We start from the raw sequence: 21,021 nt of genomic DNA, 5'->3' as shown, positions 1-21,021 counted from the left end.
GTTCACATACAGCATTTTGAGTGGCTACCACTCGGTGACTCTCTGGGGAAGGGTGGAGATAAGATCAGAGAAAGGTGCACAGGACTTTTCTGTATTAGTTATTTCGTACAGGGTATTGTCTGCATTACCCTTTATAGCCTTTACTGCACTTGAGTTTTGTTTTGTTTTTGTTTTTGGTTTTGGTTTTTTTTTTAAAGAAATCTCAAAGTCATTTGAGGAGTAATGGGGAATGACCAAGAAATGGGGCTGTTTTATTGAAAAAGAAAACGTTAAGGTTAAAGTTTCCAGAGACTTTACAGATGAAAATATTGTCCATCCACCTGTGCTATTTACTGATTTTTCAGTGTGGTTCATGCCCTTGCTGTCCTGGAACTTCTGCTTTTTGCTCTCTACTTGCACCTCTTCCCCCTTCATCCATAAACCTAGTTAAGCTTGTATCATCTTTTTAAGAAAAAAATTAAACTCCCAATCTCTTGAGGAATTACAGCATGTCTCTCCTCCACCATCTTGCAGAGTGGCCTATATTTGCTCTCTGATATGTTACTTGAGTCCTCTGTAGTCTGGCTCCTGCTCACTTGACTAAAATAGCTCTTCCTAAGGTCACTGATCTTCTAAACAACAAATCCAGACTGAGTTTTAGTTTTAGTTGTGGTAAAAACCACACTTTTCCGTTTTTATCTTAACAGACACCTACATTTTTATTGTTGATGGCGCCCTCCTGAAAGCTCTTGCATTCTTTCCCTTTGACCGATTTGCAGATTTTATTCCCTCCCATGGCTTTGCTTCAGATCTCTCTCCAGTTTTAGGTTCACGTCTTCCAGATGTCTTCAGCTGATGTCAGGCCCCTCAAATTCCACACCTCCAAAATGGAACTTCTCATCTGGCCACATCCCCGTGTCTGTTTCTGGGTTCTATTGCTCAGAAGGTTGGCACCCCCATTCATCCAGCACCAGCCATCTAGAAATCTTAAACTCATGTCTCATGGGCCACTGGTTGTCCAGGTCTTGCTGATTCATTTCCCACACATGTCTCAGCTTTCCTCTCCCAGGGACAGCCATCACCACTGGCCCTGTCGAGGTCTGGAGCAGCAGCCCCGAGATTGTCTTGTATGGCTGTCTCCCCACCACCCTCACCTCATATCTCAAACCAGAAGCCAGCCTTGATCCCTGCATCACATTTGGTTGGTGGTATTGAAGAGAGGGTGGCTTGCAGCCCATTCCAGTCGAGTTTATTGGAAGACTGCCACGTGCACTCGTGTCCACATTGTCGATGCCTGCTTCCAGGCCACCATGGCAGAGTGGGTATCACAGAGATGATCTGGCTGGCAAGACTGAGAATGTCCACTAATTGGACCTTCATGGGAAAAGCTTTGCCAGCCCTTGGACTAGAGGCCGGAATAATTGAAAGAAACATTCTGAACTTTGTCCCTTGAGTGCTGTTTGAAGCTGCACATCTCAGGCTCTCATATTCCCAGTGATACGATATCATACTTCCCAGAAATATAACATCGAAGTACTGTTTACTTCTGAAGGACTTTCTTGTCTGGGGAGAATGAAGTCTTTAAGGCAGAAAGCACATGTTTAGCTGTTAAATTTGTTATGTGCAATATATTTAATAAGAAGAATAAATGAACTTTCTTGGATCTAAATTCTTCTTGAGCAGATTATACTGTTAATTTACAAATCACTTGAATTATAGCCAGTCTTTGCTCTGCCCCCACATGTCTGCTTTGCTTTTGTGCAGAGACACTAGGAAATGGCATCTTTCTTCTTGTGGTGTGCTAGAGCTGCCCCCCCCCCCCGGACCGTGAAGAGACTAGGAGCTGGTGCTAGTTTGGATTTCCAGTGTTCTGCAGTAAAGCACGGTCTTCCAGATCTTAGTTTGCCTACATCAGTGCAGTGTGTACAAATTTGTGTTTTGCACCACTCAGTAAAACTCTGCTGCCCCCCTTCCTCGCACCAGCACAGGGTTTCACAGCCTCACTGTTTCTCTCTCTGTTTCCTGAGAAAACTTAACAGGATTGTTAATAAGGTTCCTCTAGGTTTATATTCTGGATCATTTGTGATGATGAGTTTTGGTTTCCTTAGCTGTAAGGAAAACATACTAAAAATTTGACCTCTCCCAATTCTGAAATGGTCTCAGTCTATGTGAAACGTTTTGGTTGCAATTGCTGAGGAATCCTGTTCTTCTTACACCTTTAGTTAAGACTAGGCTCTCCCCACCTCTGTCTAAGCAGCACATTTTTCATAACCAAAAGGTCCTTGGTTAACATTTTCCAAAATACTCTTTTAACTTAGGTTTTTTTGAAAGTATCAAATAGTTTCCTGATTAAAAATAGAATTTTAGCTAATAAATGCTGATGGTGTCTCTCATTTTGCTAAAATACATAGAAATATATAGCAAAAGACACATTTAGACCATTACCACCACCTCCAAACTATCTCATGACTAGATTCTGAGAAATTTTACTAATATTAAAGGTGATAGAATTTGTTTTGCAAAATCTATCCTGTTTGCTGGGGTTTTTTGTTTGCTTGCTTGCTTTTGAAGTATTCTGACATAAAAAGTCTTCATATTTTGGGTAAGTAGATCTATGTCCTTTCTTTTGTGGGCTTTTTGTTTTTGTGTTTGTTTTGCTGTCTTTTGTATAAAAAATTCTCATTCCTGATAACTTCATGGTTTCATCTTTTAACACATTAACCATATGAGATGATTTTTGACAAATTTTGTCTCATTTCAGGAAATCTTTTTAAAGTATTGAATATTCCTTTTCTCCTATTGATTTAAAATGCTAACATCTCACCAATTCTTGGGACTGTTCCTGGTTTACTATTGCTGTTCAGTCAAAGTTTAGACCCTTGGGCAGGGCCTTGCTGGTTAGCTGTTGCATGATCATGCGGTCCGTCCCCCCTCCACCCACCCTCTCCCACTCTGAGACTGTTTTGAATTCTCTCTCTGTTTTACATGAATCTTTAAGTCACTTTAACCAAGTTACAGACTCCTGCTAGCAGTTTCTTTTCATTGAATTAAACTTTAAGAAAGAATATTATTATATCTTCATATTCAGGAACAAGTTTCTCTACCTAGTCGAGTTGTCTTGTGTGGTCTACAATAAAATATAATCATAAATGACTTTAAATATTTTTGTTAGCTTCATTCCAAGTTGCTTTATGGTTTTTGTGGCTATTGCAGTTAGGATCCTTTTTCAATCACATCTTCTCATTGACTATTTCTGGTGTAGAGGAAAAAGTTAACCTACTTTGTTTCTTTTCTGCTCTCCTTACCTTTTTTCTGGATCATATTTCATCAGTCAGTACTTCCAGCACAAGGCTGAATACTAGTGTTGACGACACCTGTCCTATCTTTTCCCTGTCATTATGGGAATGCTTTTGCGGTTTCACTGTTAAATTCCAAGTCTGTTCCTTTATTTTCAGCTTAGGTAGTTTTGTCTAACATTCTCAATCTTACGTATTCCTGCTGTGTGGAAGTGGCAAGAAACACACACGCATGTGTGGAAAAACAAAAGAATGGTAACAAGTACTTTTGCTCTAGTCTTTGAGAAGAAGAAGAAGAAGAAGAAGATGATGATGATGGCTTGATTATTTGGATTTGGAAAAAAGTGGATAGATTTGAGACTTGACAATGTTTTGGATTTGCCGTGCACAGGAAGCAAGCAAGGAGAAATCTTAGGTTTTAGGAAACTTAAACTGAGATGAAGGAAACCAATAAAGAAGCAGGAACTTCCCGCCTCACCCCCCACCTTTGGGAGGAGGCGCCTGTGGGGGAATGATTCAGGAATTAGCATCCTTTGTGAGTTATGTAGAGATTTAAAGTAAGCAGGTTGTTGTATGCTTTTTAATTTTGTTCTTTATGAGATTTATGAGATAGACATGATGGAGTGAAAAATGTGCTTTGGAGACAGGGCTGAAAAATCACAGTAATTGTCAATATAAATTAGTGATAATAAGTGCTCTCATTTATTAAGCACCTAATTGGGATCAGATATGGTTCAAAGCACTTTTAATTATTAACCACTCAATCTTCCAGCTACTGTTTGAGCTAGTTATTATTATCGTTCCTGCTTTACAGATGAGGAAACTAATTTGCAGAAAGATTGAAGATCTTGCCTGTGATCACACAGCTAGTAAATGGTAGAGCATCTTTTAAGTCCGAGCGGTCTGGCTACAGAACTGTGCTCTTAATTTGGCACAACTGTACCAAATTGTGCTCCGTGGAGCAGGTACTTGAAGCTGGTGTCAAACTAAATACTTTGTACAGGACAGTATAGCTCACAGCTGGCTAATGTGGTCCTGCTTGTAGCCCCATTTTGCAGACTCGGTCATACAGCTGCTGCATAGAGCCCAAACTTGAATCTTGGTGTCTGTAGAGTTCCAGCCGTGTTTTTATTAGCCACCTAGTTTTTTGGGGTTGTTTTTGTTTTTGTTTTTGTTTTTTTTAACCCAAGTGCTGAGTCCGGTCTTCCTCACCTGATTCACTGTAACTTAACCTCTGGGCCTCGATTTCCCTGTCTACAAAGTCGAAGGTAATAGCTGTGCTCTAGGGTCGTTCCAAGGAGTCAGTGACAAAAATGCATAGAAAACACATGAGCCATGGTACTGAATAATGTTGCTGGTGGTGCAGGTGCTAGTTTATTGGTTTGTTTATGCCCAGTGAGACAGACTGTTCAGTGTCCTGTGTTTCGTGACAAACTTCATTTGGCAGTTGAAAAACCTGACTCAAACAGGGAGTGGAGATCGAGTTTCTCAGAACTTTACATTTCATGTATTTGGTGAATTATGTATACACTTCTGGTTTCTCTCTAGCCTTTTTTTCTGCTACTCTTTTCTAGCTCATAATGTTTTGCCACTTGAAGGTTGTGCTTTGAGACAAGATGATACCAGGTGAAAGTGATTTTCCACATTAGCAGTATCCTGATAGTGAGTTATATTTGTTTTCTAGGCCTCCAACCCCTGGCGGTTGGTTCATTAGGTCTGGGATGTGACTTAAACACAGTTTAAGTCTAAACAGTTATTTAGAAGCACTATATAGGATTCTGATTACCACTCTAGTCGAGAACTACAATAGAATATAAGCAACCCCTTAAAGATCGTCTAAATGCAGACATCTTATGCAGGTTAGCATCTCTGAGGAACTTTTAACTACCAGATCCTTAGACCAAATGAGAGTAATGAATCTGGAGAAGCATTAGAAGTATGAGAACTGCCTGCCCCCTCCCTGCGGTAAAATAATTAGATAATGAGATATAGCAGTGAGGCCAAAATGACTGGATTATATGACTGGTCATTAATGGTGCCCAGTGTCCACACTTGATTTTTTAATCATCATAATTCTGCATCATAAGCTTCTTAAAAAAACATGGCTATGAAGGTAAATTAAGTTTTTATGAAGGGGAATGGAACTAAAAATACTCTTACTTGTGTGCAGTATTTCAGGTTGAAGATAAGCACTAATGAAATGGAAATATAATGAAAAGGCTTTGTAATTTTTATAAACATGTTATAATACCCAAAACAGTTGTGTGAAAAAGCTGTTCTAAGAAAGGGAAGACGAGAAGGCATTTCTAGTATATTTCTAATAGGTTTAATCAATTTGTCCTCACCCATCTACTTCTCAGCCCCTGCTTTCTCAACACCTCTAGGCCTAGGTTGCCTCCTTATCTGAATACATTTACTACAACCTCATCCTTCCCGACACCAAAATTCTTTTAGTTGCTGATAAGGTGACAGTTTGTTCATTCACCAAATATTTATTGAGGGGGCTCTTATGTTCCAGGTGCTGCTCTAGGCTCATAAGATAACATCAGTGAACAAAGCAGCAAAGTACCCTTCCCATGTGGGATTAACAGTTGGATAAGAAACGTTGGCAGCTGGCCTTTGTAACCATACTGCCAAGTACTGTATTTTGTTAATGTAGAGGAGCCACATACATTTGTGGTGTACTTAACGTTTTTTTCAGACCCTTCACAAGTGTCTGTACTTCTCCTTTATTCTAGATCTAAACCACAATACTTCAGGATCCCATTATGAAAATTTGCAGTGGGGACCTGTGTCTTCTCCGAGTGACTCTAGCACAAATTGTAAGAATGCTGCTGTGAACGACTCCCCTGAGAAAGAAGCATGGCCCTCAGTCCCTGGCAGTGATCCAGAGTTGGCTTCAGAATGTATGGATGCTGATTCTGTCTCCAGTTCTGAATCAGAGAGAAACATCACTGTCATGGCTTCAGGGAACACAGGTGGTGAAAAAGATGGCCTTCGGAATAGCACTGGACTTGGTTCCCAAAACAAGTTTGTGGTTGGTAGCAGCAGCAATAACGTGGGCCATGGAAACAGTACTGGGCCGTGGGCTTTTTCCCATGGAGCCATGATAAGCACATGTCAGGTCTCTGTGGATGCTCCTGAAAGCAAACCAGAAAGTAGCAACAGCAGAATGAATGCTTGGGGCACTGTAAGTTCTTCATCAAATGGAGGGTTAAATCCAAGCACTTTGAATCCAGCTAGCAACCATGGTGCCTGGCCAGTATTAGAAAACAACGGACTTGCCCTAAAAGGGCCTGTAGGGAGCGGTAGTTCCGGCATCAATATTCAGTGCAGTACCATAGGCCAGATGCCTAACAATCCGAGTATTAACTCTAAAGTGGGTGGTTCTTCCACCCATGGTACCTGGGGAAGCCTTCAGGAAACTTGTGAATCTGAAGTAAGTGGTACACAGAAGGTTTCATTCAGTGGTCAACCTCAGAATATTACCACTGAAATGACTGGACCAAATAACACTACTAACTTTATGACCTCTAGTTTACCAAACTCCGGTTCAGTACAGAATAATGAACTGCCTAGTAATACAGGGGCCTGGCGTGTGAGCACAATGAATCCTCCTCAGATACAGGCTCCATCAGTTATGAATGGCACTTCCCTTTCTCACCTTAGCAATGGAGAGTCAAAAAGCGGAGGCTCTTACGGTACTACGTGGGGTGCCTATGGTTCTAATTACTCTGGAGACAAATGTTCGAGCCCTAATGGCCAAGCTAATGGTGACACTGTGAATGCAACTCTAATGCAGCCTGGCATAAATGGGCCTGTGGGCACTAACTTTCAAGTTAATGCAAATAAAGGAGGAGGCGTGTGGGAGTCTGGGGCAGCGGGTTCCCAGAGCACGTCGTGGGGAAGCGGGAATGGCGCCAGTTCTGGAGGAAGTCGAAGAGGATGGGGAGCTCCCGCACAAAACACTGGCACTAACCTACCCGGCGTGGAGTGGAGCAAACTGCCTAGCAATCAGCATTCCAGTGACAGTGCAAATGGCAATGGTAAGAAGTTTACAAATGGATGGAAATCTACTGAGGAAGAGGATCAGGGTTCTGCCACATCTCAAACAAACGAGCAGAACAGTGTGTGGGCCAAGACAGGAGGTACAGTGGAGAGTGAAGGTAGTACAGAAAGCACTGGACGCCTCGAGGAAAAAGCAACTGGGGAAAATCAGAGTAGAGATAGGAGGAAAATTGATCAGCACACATTACTCCAAAGCATCGTGAACAGAACTGACTTGGATCCACGTGTCCTGTCCAACTCTGGTTGGGGACAGACTCCAATTAAGCAGAATACTGCCTGGGACACCGAAACATCACCTAGAGGGGAAAGAAAGACTGACAATGGGACAGAGGCCTGGGGAGGCTCTGCCACACAGACTTTTAACTCAGGGGCATGTGTAGATAAGACTAGCCCTACTAGTAACGAGACCTCATCTGTATCGGGGTGGGGGGATCCCAGACCTGCTCTGCGGTGGGGAGATCCCAAAGGCTCGAACTGCCAGGGGGGATGGGAAGATGATTCTGCTGCTACAGGAACGGTCAAGAGCAATCAGTGGGGGAACTGCAAAGAAGAGAAGTCCGCGTGGAATGATTCGCAAAAGAGCAAACAGGGATGGGGTGACGGACAAAAATCAAACCAAGGGTGGGCCGTGTCTGCCAGCGACAACTGGGGAGAGACGTCAAGGAGTAACCATTGGGGTGAGGCTAATAAGAAATCTAGCTCAGGAGGTAGTGACAGTGACCGGTCCGTTTCCGGTTGGAACGAACTTGGTAAAACTAGTTCTTTTACTTGGGGAAATAACATAAATCCAAATAATTCATCAGGATGGGATGAATCTTCTAAACCTAATCCTTCCCAGGGATGGGGAGATCCTCCAAAGTCTAATCAGTCTCTAGGTTGGGGAGATTCGTCGAAACCAGTCAGTTCTCCAGACTGGAACAAGCCGCAAGACCTTGTCGGATCCTGGGGGATCCCGGCAGCTGCAGGCAAACCTCCCGGTACAGGCTGGCTGGGAGGACCCATACCAGCCCCGACAAAGGAAGAGGAGCCCACAGGCTGGGAGGAACCATCCCCAGAGTCCATACGTCGCAAAATGGAGATTGATGACGGAACTTCGGCTTGGGGAGACCCAAGCAAGTACAACTACAAAAATGTGAACATGTGGAACAGAAACGTCCCAAACGGCAGCGGCCGTTCAGACCAGCAAGCACAGGTTCAGCAGCTGCTACCGTCGTCTGCAAGTGCCATCTCCAGCAAAGAGGCGGGCGGCGGCTCTGGTAAGTTTTCACCGGATCCAGTCTGGTGGCGTCCCACGGTACTCCCCAGGACTGCAAGCCTCATTTCCCTTTACTGTTGCTGTAAGATTTGAGTCACAGACTATATGGAGATGCACGCAAAGGGCTTTTTTAGGCTAATGCAGGAGAAGGAGAAGATGATAGGCAAGAAGATGATAAGCAAGGTAACATGAGAGAATGGAGCTCTGCCGGTGGCCATGCTGGTTGGGACCCTCACGTGCTCCATTTTTTGTTAGGAAGAGGGCAGAAGGCAGAGTCGGAAAAGTGGTGTCAAGTGGGAATGCCGTACATTTCCCATTTCTCCTGAGTCAGGCAGTTATGTCTTGGTTTTGTTATTTGACTACAGTATTCCCAGAAATACAGCAAGTATCCAAGTAGAATACTCTAAATACTGGGTGCTGAATTTGGCCTTAGAAATTTATTTAAGGAGGCTCATGAAATCCAAGTCCATTAGATATGCCATGTATCTAACAGATAATACTTTCCTGGTGGTATATTCCACTTTCCTTCCATAACAACGAATTCCCATCTCTGCAGGTTATCTTGACAATGACATTTTCACTAAGTGTCATTGGAATGCATGGTCTTCGTTAATGGAGGTTTTATTGAATAATAATCCCATTGGATGAAGTGATAGCAGTGTTTTCACAAACTAACCTCTCCGCATCTAATTAGTCTCCCAAGTAGGGTTCATTGTATTAATTTAGATTTAATTCTTAGAAGAAATAGGTATGTATCTGAGGGAAAGGCTGTTCTGGTTATTTTAAACAATGTTTATAAGGCTTTGCTTTGGACAACTTAACTCTTCAGAATTTTTAAGACGCATTGTCTGGCATATATAAAAATTGGATGCTACCTCTTGTTAGTCTGGTAGTTAATTTTTTTTTATCCCAGAACCGTGATTTGAAAGGTTGCACTTATGATAAAAATTTCATACGCATGCTATTACCCGGCTTGATTACTTGCTTGAATTCACTAGGTTTGGCTCAGAATGACTTGCTTTTCCAGGAATTAAATTCATCTTCAAAGGAAGATGACTTGCCGCAATTAAGGTTATTCGAAACAATTTGCTCTACACCTAGAGGGCAGTTATGAAAGAAGAGGTGAAAAAATTCACACCATGTAGTTAAGCTGTAATGATGGGAAATGATTTGTCATCTTTACATAAAACAGATGCCATCTCTTTTTGCCCATCACAGCATCATTATTAGATACATGGATGTGAAGGTCTTCATCTTTTGTTCCTTAAGTATTCCTTCCTGCCCCTTATTCCATCACACCCCCTACCATGTGCTGATGACTTCTTTTCCCACATTTTCTAAAGGCTGGGGTGAGCCCTGGGGGGAGCCTTCTACTCCAGCCACAACTGTGGATAATGGTACTTCAGCATGGGGTAAACCCATAGACAGTGGTCCCAGCTGGGGGGAGCCCATGGCTGCGGCATCCAGCACGTCCACGTGGGGCTCCGGCTCTGTTGGTCCTCAAGCATTAAGCAAGTCTGGTAAGTTGTTGATAATCCCTGGTAGCTATTTTGTCACAGTGGTGATCTCTCATGGACTATGATTAAATAATCAGATAATGTTTATATCATTGGTAAATGTGTCCATGTATCATCATACTAGATGATTTCACTGTTTGAGTTTGTAACTTGGTTTGTTCTTTTATCATTGTGCATTTTCTTACTTTCCCTTAGCGCTGTGTTAACTAGTAAGGATTTGCATATACTTCACCAAATATAAATTATACTTTACCAAATAAGATTATCTAGTAATCGTCAAGCAGCTTTTATGCCATCTGACATGAGAGACTCAATATATAGTCGCGTGGACGCGTATTCAAAATGTCTGGCTCAGGTTTCAGATAATTCCCTGAATATTATATGTAAAATGAGCAAAGTTCAGGAAGGACCTCCTGTTATTTAGATGAGCACTGTCACTATACCATAAGTTGTGTGTGGGAAAGTACCCCATAGGACTTCCAAAGGCTGAATGTAGAAATGAGATACTTTATACTTGTGACTTGCAATACTTTTTGGTCATTCTCATTGAAAGTATATATCAAAATGAATTCTTTTAAACTTCCTCCATCTTCTTTGCCCTGTGCGCTGCCATACAGAATGTTAAGTGAGTATGAACAAGAAGGCCACCATTGTTCCCTCATAGGGACCTTCTGTTTGTAAAAGCATGGGAGATGATTCATTGAAATTTTTAATTTAAGAACATTCTGACTTAGGCATGCCTGGCTGCCTCAGTCAGTGGAGTGTGTAACTCCTGATCTCCGGGTCGTGGGTTTGGGTCCCGTGTTGGGGGTAGAGATTACTTAAAAATTCTTGCTTAATGGAACTTTTAGCTCAGTATAAAACATACACTTCTGCCATGTAAATTTGGGAAAGGAAGTAAAAATAGGGGTTTTTTTTTAGGTGTCCCTGGTCTCGCCCCACCCCATTAATGAGTGCACATCCTCCAGAAAGAATTGTTGAATTACAGCATTCTCTTTGTATCACAAATCCACAATCAGGGCCAAAATCTATGCAAGATGGCTGGTGTGGTGATGATATGCCGTTGCCTGGAAATCGCCCCACTGGCTGGGAAGAAGAAGAGGATGTAGAGATTGGAATGTGGAATAGTAATTCATCTCAAGAGCTTAACTCATCTTTAAATTGGCCACCATATACAAAGAAAATGTCATCGAAGGTAAACATTTCAAGGGCACAGCCCTTGAAACTTTGAATTCCAAAGGTAGTTTACCCTCAGAAAATCACTGTCCTGCCTGCCCATTTATGGTGACCAGTACAGTCTAGGCAGTCCCCGACTTAGGTGTAGTCTCGTGTGCGGGCAGCCGCCTAGAAAACCGTAAGGCCACAGGAACTTCCTTTCTCCCCACTGCTGCAGCTTGGGATTTCTCTCCTCCTCCCCCTCTACCAGTGCTGCCTGGGACAGCCCCTCACCGGGGGGGTGGGGGGCCCACAGCGGTGGGGATGAAGAGAAGGGCAAATCTCCATGTTGACTCTTTTCCATCCCACCACCAGTCCTTCTCCCATTCTACTTCACCCGGAGTCCCCAAACCCGCCTTTATCCAGATTCACTGTCTTCCTTTCTCATCCCCTCCCAATCCATGTCCCTTCCCTCACCCCAAAAGGTCCTGTGACAGAAATCCCTAGGAATGACCAGAGTTGTTTGGTTTTTCTCTAATATGTGGACAAATCTTATTCCCAAACCTGTTGGTACGTCAGAATCATATGGCATTTGTTAAAAGCACAACTTCCTGTACCCCGGGCCTACTGTAGTTTTGGAAATTGGACCCCAGATGTCTCTGATGCAGAGCCAGGTCTGAGACCACTGACCTAGAGCATGGGTTCTTAAGAGATGGTACTGGATGCTGGTGTCAGATTCTCTTGGGGACCATTTTCAAAATATATACCCAGTCCCCCATGTGGTTCTCCCTGTCCCTCATCCCTTTCTGAGAAACTTGTTTTTTACACCCCCCTCCCCAGCCCGAGGGACCTTGCAGGTGAAATATCCAGTCGCTCCACTAGCTGGCCACCAGGCGCCCCCCTCCCCTCTAATCCTGGGATTCTCAGTCTAGGACCGGCCATTTTCATTTACAAAGGTTTTCCATTTGGCTGAATTTGCCGATTGCTTGTCCATGTAGCTTATGAAGTGCTTTCCTATATTTCACATGAGCCATTTGATCCTCATGACCCTCTGAGGTAGAATATTGATGAGGAATTTGAGACTGGAAAAGGTGATGACTTGCCCAGAGATGCATAACTTGTAAGTGACAGAGCAAGGACTTAAGTTTAGGTCTTCCAATTCCAAACCCTGTGTGCTTCCCACTGGACCATGCTGTTTTGTGACTTTGTCTTTCCTTACAGGGTCTGAGTGGCAAAAAAAGGAGAAGGGAAAGGGTGTGTAGCCTTTTTACTCTTTCTCCTTTGTTTCTGCTAGTAAAAATCTTTTAGAAAGCAACTGCAAACATTTATTTAGCCTCTGCTGTGTGCCAGGTACTGTGCTTGGTGCTGGGGGTTCCAAACCACGAGGACATGAGCTGCAGCTTGGAGGAGCTCAGAGTCTAGTGTGGGGCGTAGGAGATCTCTAAGGAGTGCCCACTTGAATTTGGAAGATGCCTGGGGGTGGGATGTGCTAAGGAACACAGTAGCCCGACCTACTAAAATGTAGAGTCTCTGGAGAGAGGGGACAGGAGATCTGGCTCCATAGCTAGACGAAGGGCAGGCTGTAAAGTCTTCTCAGTACTGTGCCAAAGGTTTTGAGCTTTATTCTGTTTAAAATACGGAGCCAGTGAACTTGCATAGAAAGCAACATGAACTTGGTTTTTTTTAATTACTCACTTTAAAGAAAGCTAACCAGTGATCGTATGATAGATCATTGGCCCTGAGGAGGAACCAGAGCTGGGGATCTCAGGAAGCTTCTGCACTCATTTGGGTGAGAAGGGAGGGCCTGAATTGGGAAGCAAGAATGGATGTGTAACAGAAGGGCTGAGTGGAGAGACACTTTGGAATAGAAGGGACCAGAAGGCCTTGGCAGCCAGTTCGGTGTGGGGTGGGGTGAGAGGCAGAGGAATCAAGGACGACTTCCGAAACCGCGGCAAGGGTTAGGTGCTTGCTTCAGAGACCTGCACTTGGGGGGACTGTGAAGCTGTGTTCTGTCCCACAGTCGGAAGGAACAGGCGGTAGCAACGGGAAAGGGAGATGAAGGCAGCAGACCGAGAATGGCCCCGTGGTCTTCACATTCACAGGATACCTTGGTCCCCGTGGCTTCCAGCCTCACTGTCAGCCAGGCAGGTTGTGGACCATTCACCATTCACCCCCTTGAAGCATGTCTCAGTAGTTTCTGTACTGCCCGTGCCCAGCCAGCACCGGGCGGTTGGGGGGTCCCCAGCTCTAGCTGCTGCTGGGGTGCTGTGTTCTCGGCAACACAGATCGGAATTTTTAAAGTCTTTCATTTGGAAACATGCAGTGCTTTTTCAGCACAGTCCGTGCAGCATGACTGAAGTACGGGTTACGTTGGTTTCTTTGGACGAACCCGAGAAACCTAATGACTACTTTTACATTAGTGTGGTGTGAGGGCGCCACAGATCCGGGTTATTGTTCAGCTCTCAGAGCCCCATCCAGTTATAAACCGGAAGCTGTTAGTCCGAGGACCTTTTTCCTCATGTGGGTCCTCAAGGCCCTTTGCTTCCGTCTTTTCCTTCTGACTGCTTGCCTTTAGGGATTTCTCTGTACATCACAGCTATACCAGAGGACTGGAGCAAAGGAAGTTGAAAATCAAATAAGTTGATTTGTAATTGTTAATAACTCGGATAAGAGTTGGTTGAAGGAGAAATTAATTGGCTAAAAATTAGAGTTGGGAATTGTCTTAAAGTTATAGTGACCCATCGCTGTATCCAGGTCAGTAGAGGCGGCCATGGCAGCTTTCTACTCTTTTGTTTTGCAAAGGGAACCATGAAAGGTGGAAACAAACAAGAAGAAGCGTGGATAAATCCATTCGTTAAACAGTTTTCAAATATCAGTTTTTCGGTAAGTACGTTTTCCCTGCAGCCTCCTCCCCTTTTAATGGTGGTCTGTAAATTTACCCTAATTTAAGGTTTTGTTTTCTTAACAAATTATTATTTGAGTCCTGTGAGTATGCTGGAGGCTACAGTAAAATTAGCCATGAAGCCTTCTTTATTTTTATAGCTGTAGCTAAAAAAAACACGGGTTACATATCTTCTTTGACTTTTGACAAGTAATGAAATTTTTCATTTTCCATTTATTTTCATTGATAAATGAAGGCCTGCTAACATGCTCCATTTTCTTACTTCAGAGAGACTCACCAGAAGAAAACGTACAGAGCAATAAGATGGACCTTTCTGGAGGTAAATCAGGTTGAGTTTGTATTCATCACTGATGGACAGACGTATCTGTGACATGCTACTACTAAGCGAGCACTGACCTGGGCCACAAGAGGGGAGATCTAGGTTCCTGCGGCAGTATCCGTGTGCTCTCCAGCACGCGTCAGAGTGCCGTGGTTTATAAGCCTTCCAAGTGCACGTACCTGTGCAGGGCTGAGGTCTTGGTGATAGCAGTCTGTGATTACCTCAAACCTCCTGTCCAAGGAGGAGTTATCCAGGTTGGGTGATAGAGTCCTAGTAATTGAGGGAATGGGTGTGTGTAAAGGCCCAGATAACGTGACAGAGACAATATAAGACAGCTGGAGAAGTGGCAAGTAGTTCCATACACTGGGAGAAAAATTTAAATTGGTTGTGGTGGTGGGAGTGTGTTAATGGAGAAGATTTGCCTGGGGGAAGGTGCTAGAAATGAGGCAGAGACTAAAACATGAGGAGCTGGAGGGTTTAAACTTCGTTCTGAAAGCATGGGATTAAATAATTTGAAGCAGGAGAATAACATTTAGATTTATGTGTTTTCTGTTTTTGTTTGTTTTAATTTTTTCTTTTTTTAGTTTATTTCTGAGAGAGAGAGAGACAGCATGAGCAGGGGAGGGCCAGAGAGAGAAGGAGACACAGAATCTGAAGACAGGCTTCAGACTCTGAGCTGTCAGCACAGAGCCCGACGCAGGGCTCGAACCCACGAACCATGAGATCATGACCCGAGCCGAAGTCGGACACTTAACTGACTGAGCCGCCCAGGCACCCCTGGATTTTTATGTTTTTAAAAAATCATTATGGAAGGGGTGCCTGGGCGGCTCAGTTTAGTGTCCAGCTCTCGAGTTCGGCTTAGGTCATGATCTCACATGAGCCTCGCATCGGCCTCTGCGCTGGCAGTGCGGAGCCTGCTTGGGATCCTCTCCCTCCCTCCCTCCCCATCTCTCTCTGTGCCTCCCCTGCTCGTGCATGCGGGCTCTCTCAAAATAAATAAACTTTAAAAATAATATTAAAATTATTGTGGCTGCAGGTTGAAAATGTCTTAGGACAGGAAAGATTCACGGCAGAGGACTAATGAAAAGATACCATAAGCAGTTTGAGGTTTGTTGCAGGAGGATTTCAAAACTCTAAACCAAGATAGTGGGTGGGAATACTCTTAATTCCGTGGAGATTCAGGAGTTAGAATCAACGAAAGTTGATAACCAGTCTGAACCAATTCATTGTGGAAGGTGAGGGAGCGGGTGTGATAAAAGCCAATTTCCACTTTCTTGCCTTGAAAACTTTAGTAGGTGATGGTGTTATTCTGTTAGTCTGAGTCCAGGCTGGAGAGCGGACTGTGCAGTGATTTGAACAGGAAGGTTTAATACAAATCGTAGGAATTATTCGAGTGACGAGGCTCTGGCTAGTGAGAGGTAAGGAGAGCACTGAAGATAGAATAGCAGAGGTCAGGACTGAGGTGGCGTGCCCATGCAGGAGACCCAGCCTCCTGGACCCGGCCTCTGCTCCCCCACACGGCAGAGGAGTCACTGTGGTGTTGCCCACACGGAACTGCAGGAGCGGTGCCCCGTGGGCAGGTGTCTCACGGGAGGCGCGCTGCCACCACACCACCAGAGTGGCTGCCGGACGCCGCGGCTCCCGCACCTTCTGCCTACACGGTGCAGGGTCAGCTGGCCAAGGGAAGGATAGGGAAAGGGTCCAGATCCATTTTTTTCAGGGCAGACCATGTGAATGTGGAGCTGAGAGGTGGTGGGTCAGTGGATGGTACAGTTCGTCCCACCCTTCAACCGCCCGTCTTCCACACACGCCTTCTATGTGTGCGCCTCTGTCCCACTACAGTGGCAGAGCGGCTCTGTCTGTTTAACGAGGTCCAGCTTCCTTTCTGACACGTGGGGATGTCTGCCCTCTCACCAGACTGAGGAGACACACACAGCCCCAAGGGTCACTGCATTCATCGTTGGCAGTATTACTACCCTTCTAAGTCAGTCACGGTTGAGACAGAAAGACTAAGTTGTAAAGGGAACTTTCGACGGCTTGTGAATGAAATAAAAACGGGAAAGAGAAGGTTGGCCTATCCAGATAACCACACCCGTGTAACAAGCCACAGAAAACGTGAGAGCTTGTACTGACCTTGTTTCTGTGGTTGGTCACAAGCTGTGGTTGATGTCCGTGGCTTCCTTTTCTCAGCACCCATCCCACACTGCCCTGCTCTCACCACTTCCTCAGCACCCTGGCTTTTTTTGCTGCTGGCGTGATGCGGACCTTTGTTTCCAAAGAGTCTGAGCCCTTAATCATCCTGCCTTTTCTTGGTTGCTGTAGTTCTTCATTGACCTTTACTGGTGGGTCTGGAAATGTGAAGGAGCACCCCCAGAGAATCCCCGGGGCTCCAGAGTACTCATGGCCTTCATTTTGTATCAGAAAACCCCTTTCCCCTGGTGATCAGTCACTTCAGCCAGTAGACAAACCCCTTTTGCCTGGCAGTTCAGTGGCAGAAGGAGGGGCGAAACGCCAGGTGCCATTTTCGTCTTCCAGCGCAGCAGCCTGCTGTGTCTCCCGGGAGAAGCGTTCTCTCCCTCTCGAGGACTGAGGTCTCCAAATCTGTGGAGCTGCTGGAACAGGAAGCAGGAATTGAGTGGCTGATTAGGTGTAATAGAGAAACCATGCCGACCCTCACCATCTGATTCCCAGGCCTCTGTATTCTAGTGAGGTGGGAGGCTGTGTCTCATGAAGCAGAAGCCCATCCTTTAAGGATGGTGTCTCCCAACTTGGTTTGTAACCATTTCTGCCTGTCAGTTTGGCTGGCTACGTTTGGGTGATGGTGTATGCGGTCAGACCACTTGATCCCATGGGCGTGATCCCATCGCTGTCCTACCTTTGCTGTGGAGCGAGTTCCTTGATCAGACACAGTGCTGGAAGAATAAGGCCTTCTGCCAGACGGTGGATGGCAGCAGCTTTGCAGGCAGCAAAACCAACTCCACATCCTGACTCTGGGTCTGCTCTGTGAGGATAAGGCCCTGCCGCCTCCCTGGCTCACAGAATGGCACACAAGCGGCTGTGCTGCTGTGCTGGTGGAACTTGGTGGAAATCTTTCCACAGAGCCACGTCTCACTAGAGACTCTGCTACCGAGCCATGTGGGGGTTTGTGGGGGTGCTGGGGGCACATTGAACTTCCTCCCACAGCGTCTCTCCAGCGCCCTCAACTGACAGCCTCTGCACCAACTGGCAAAGGGGAGAATGTAAAGAGCCCAGGTGTGCTTTCACTGAGCAGTCAAAAATGGTGAATTTGGAGCTGAGAGACAGTAAACCAGTATGTGGTTACTATTAAAGATGAGACATATATAGGAATAAGAGGTTCAGTAGACAAGAAATTGGGTTTGAAGTTGCAGAGAAGTCAGAATGTGGAGAGTAATGGAGAGGAAGAGCTGAGAGAGAGGAAGGTGTGAGCCTGTCTTGTCTCCAGTTTCCCCATCTGCTGAATGGCGGTGAGAATAGGAATAGCAGGGATACCAGCACAGAGCACACATTTGGGACAGTTAGTGCCTGGCACATGGTGTGCATCTATCAGATGGCACGTTGTCGTGGTAGCTCTTTTTGTTATTTGTAACTGGAAACTGCTTTTATTATACAATTAAGTAGATTAAAGATGACCAAAGACGTCTTAATCTTTTTAATTCAGATTACTTGGTTCAGTAAAATGATAGTGTCTGCTAAACCCAACTTGACTTGTGAGGAAATGCGAGTGCACTTTTCACGTGTCCTTGTCAAGGCAGAAGTTCTCTCGGAGGAAATACTTTGCTTTCTACTGTAAATTTCTCTGAAGCCAACTGGATTGTCTTCCTACACGGTAACATCATTTCTTGCATTTATTAGGAATGTTACAAGACAAACGAATGGACATAGATAAACATAGCCTAAATATTGGTGATTACAATCGAACGGTCGGGAAAGGCCCTGGTTCTCGGCCTCAGATTTCCAAAGAGTCTTCCATGGAGCGCAGCCCTTATTTTGATAAGGTAAGTTGTTTGTCTGTTTGCTTTGTTTCACCCCTGTGGCTAATAAACCAGTATACTTAATGGCATAATTTTCTCGTTAGCTGTTAGGGCATTTAATGTAAGGTACTATATATAATCCAGTGCCAAATCCTACCAGATGTGTAGGTCATTCTCCCTTTTATGTTCAATTCAGCATAGGGATTGCGTTTGTATTTTCTTCTGAATCCCGTAAAATGTGTTTGGTTCTTTTTATGTACTCTAGAATTAACACTAATCTAATCTCTTCTGTTCTCTACCTGTTTCCTGTTGATGCTGGAATGTCATGTGACTTCTCTTCTGTTCCTGCAATGATTTCTCCCTTCTACTTGTTTGCTTGGCTGGTGTTGCACATCTTTCTGTCTGTCCAATCAGGATGGCATTGTAGCAGATGAATCCCAAAACATGCAGTTTATGTCCAGTCAAAGCATGAAGCTTCCCCCTTCAAATAGTGCACTACCTAACCAGGCCCTTGGCTCCATAGCAGGGCTGGGTATGCAAAACTTGAATTCTGTTAGACAGGTAAGTCCACGCGTGTACTTTAGGCTCTCTGTTGAATGCTTTGTAGAAGTACTAAGATCTCTTACATGTAGTTACTGTGTTTAAATCGATATTACAGTGTGATATTGCGACGTCTGTCCCTAAAGAATCCCACTGGTGTTCTGTTGCTGTTGTTTGGTTTTGCAGAATGGCAATCCCAGTATGTTTGGTGTTGGAAACACAGCAGCACAAGCCCGGGGCCTGCAGCAGCCTCCAGCACAACCTCTTAGTTCATCTCAGCCTAATCTCCGTGCTCAAGTGCCTCCTCCATTACTCTCCCCTCAGGTACTGACTGCGAGCATGCTCTCCCCTGTGTGCCTGGAGACTCTTGATCCTTGAACGAGACAGCTAGGTGCTCGTCGTCATGTCGATTGGCGTCTTTGAGACGCAGCTAATGCAGGATTTGCTGTCCTTACGAACAGATGTGGGTAGGGTGAAGAAAAGCCGTCCAAGTTAAATTAAACCTGAAATTTACCACTACCGTCCGGACAGTGTCTTGAGGGGAGGAGGACAGCAGCAAAGTAAATTGGCTGCTTTAAGATTCACCCCGTCGTCTTGTTGTTAACCCAGAAAAGTTTATGTGAACAATAAAGCAGAGAACATAACCAGCCCTCCACAGTAGTAGTGCACAGATTTCAGTGCTGTGTTGATACTCCAGCTACACAGCACATTTAGTTAGCTTTGAGTTATTTGATCAACATTATTAACTTGCCATTGTGATCCTAAGGTTCCAGTTTCATTGCTGAAGTATGCACCAAACAGCGGTGGCCTGAATCCGCTCTTTGGCCCTCAACAGGTAGCCGTGCTGAACCAGCTATCCCAACTAAACCAGCTTTCTCAGATCTCCCAGTTACAGGTGAGTCCCGCAGCGGTCCTGTTCAGTATGGGTCTCTTGCGCGTCCACGGTGTGCCAAACCCGAGACTCTGCGGGAAACGTGGCAGCAGACCAAGTGGGTGCGCCGCCCCCGGGAAGCGTGCGCCCGTCAGGGAGGACAGGTGGTGAGCTGGAAGGGCGGGGTGCTCTGCGAGCACCACCCGGTCAGGTCTGGGATGGCGGAGCAGGTAGGATGGAGTAGAGCGGGGCAGGGGGGATGTCCCTCATGAAGTGCAAGTGGAGACTGCACAAAAGCCCGAATTCAACAATGGCTCGAGGCCAGGGGGCCCCAGCAAGAGATTACGCTAGATGATGCCACGCTGTAGGTCCGCCCGCCACAGTCACCTGAAGCTTGCAGCTCCGTGACGCCGCGACACTGACAGCCTTTTTGCCGTCTCCCCTCCAGCGATTGTTAGCGCAGCAGCAAAGGGCGCAGAGTCAGAGAAGCGTGCCTTCTGGGAGCCGGCAGCAGCAAGACCAGCAGGTACAGCCCCTCCTTCCTTGCTTCGCTTCCACTGAACTCGTTTCAGTCGAACCTGTAACAACGGATGTGAAATGCCCGTATTAAAATATAACGAAGCACATGGTGCATTTAGTCTCCGGTTTGCCCGGAGCTCGTGTATACTGGCGCCAGGTGATTGTTCAGCTTCCTGCCGGGGAGGACGTGAATTCGGCAGGTGCAGGGGAGTACCTGGGTGTCTGTAAAGACTCTGCCCATGGTGTTTTCCGATCACTTGTTTTCAGGGTCGACCTCTCAGTGTGCAGCAGCAGATGATGCAGCAGTCCCGCCAGCTGGACCCCGGCCTGTTGGTGAAGCAGCAGCCCCCGCCAGCTCAGCAGCAGCCCCTCCACCAGCCAGCCATGAAACCTTTCCTCGAGAACGTCATGCCCCACGCTACACCCGAGCTGCAGAAAGGGCCGTCACCCATAAACGCTTTCAGCAACTTCCCTATAGGTGGGTTTCTCCTTGGCCTCAGCATTCGGCTGATCCTGGGGGCCGCTGGCCTATGTCTCCTCCCTTGGCGTCATGGTGCCGTCCCCTCGGGAGAACCGTGCCGGCTCTGTGGCTTGTCCCTGCTTCCCCC

The 21,021-nt window shown here is 45.5% G+C and overlaps 1 protein-coding gene across 5 annotated transcripts in view; it reads left to right on the top strand.

Moving 5' to 3' along the window:
• The window catches only part of TNRC6A (trinucleotide repeat containing adaptor 6A), a 94,695-nt gene that overhangs the window by 54,868 nt on the left and 18,806 nt on the right, over positions 1-21,021 (top strand). For 4 of the 5 annotated variants that reach the window (XR_013334226.1, XM_077760470.1, XM_077760472.1 and 1 more), the window contains exons 5-15: positions 6,014-8,599; positions 9,942-10,118; positions 11,135-11,310; positions 12,492-12,524; positions 14,073-14,153; positions 14,440-14,491; positions 18,365-18,507; positions 19,210-19,347; positions 19,790-19,918; positions 20,343-20,420; positions 20,681-20,891. Coding sequence is in view for 4 of the 5 variants with exons in the window: in XM_077760470.1 (XP_077616596.1) it covers positions 6,014-8,599; positions 9,942-10,118; positions 11,135-11,310; positions 12,492-12,524; positions 14,073-14,153; positions 14,440-14,491; positions 18,365-18,507; positions 19,210-19,347; positions 19,790-19,918; positions 20,343-20,420; positions 20,681-20,891 (3,804 nt within the window). In the remaining variant the exon portion in view is untranslated. The remainder of the gene's footprint in view (positions 1-6,013; positions 8,600-9,941; positions 10,119-11,134; positions 11,311-12,491; positions 12,525-14,072; positions 14,154-14,439; positions 14,492-18,364; positions 18,508-19,209; positions 19,348-19,789; positions 19,919-20,342; positions 20,421-20,680; positions 20,892-21,021) is intronic. The other variant, XM_077760471.1, reaches the window with a different exon arrangement.

Source organism: Crocuta crocuta, unplaced genomic scaffold, assembly GCF_008692635.1.
Source record: "Crocuta crocuta isolate KB4526 unplaced genomic scaffold, BGI_CrCroc_1.0 scaffold73, whole genome shotgun sequence".
In the NCBI taxonomy this organism is placed as follows: Eukaryota; Metazoa; Chordata; class Mammalia; order Carnivora; family Hyaenidae; genus Crocuta; species Crocuta crocuta.
The sequence above is the reverse complement of the archived record's forward strand: the minus strand, read 5'-3'. Positions and strand labels throughout refer to the sequence as shown.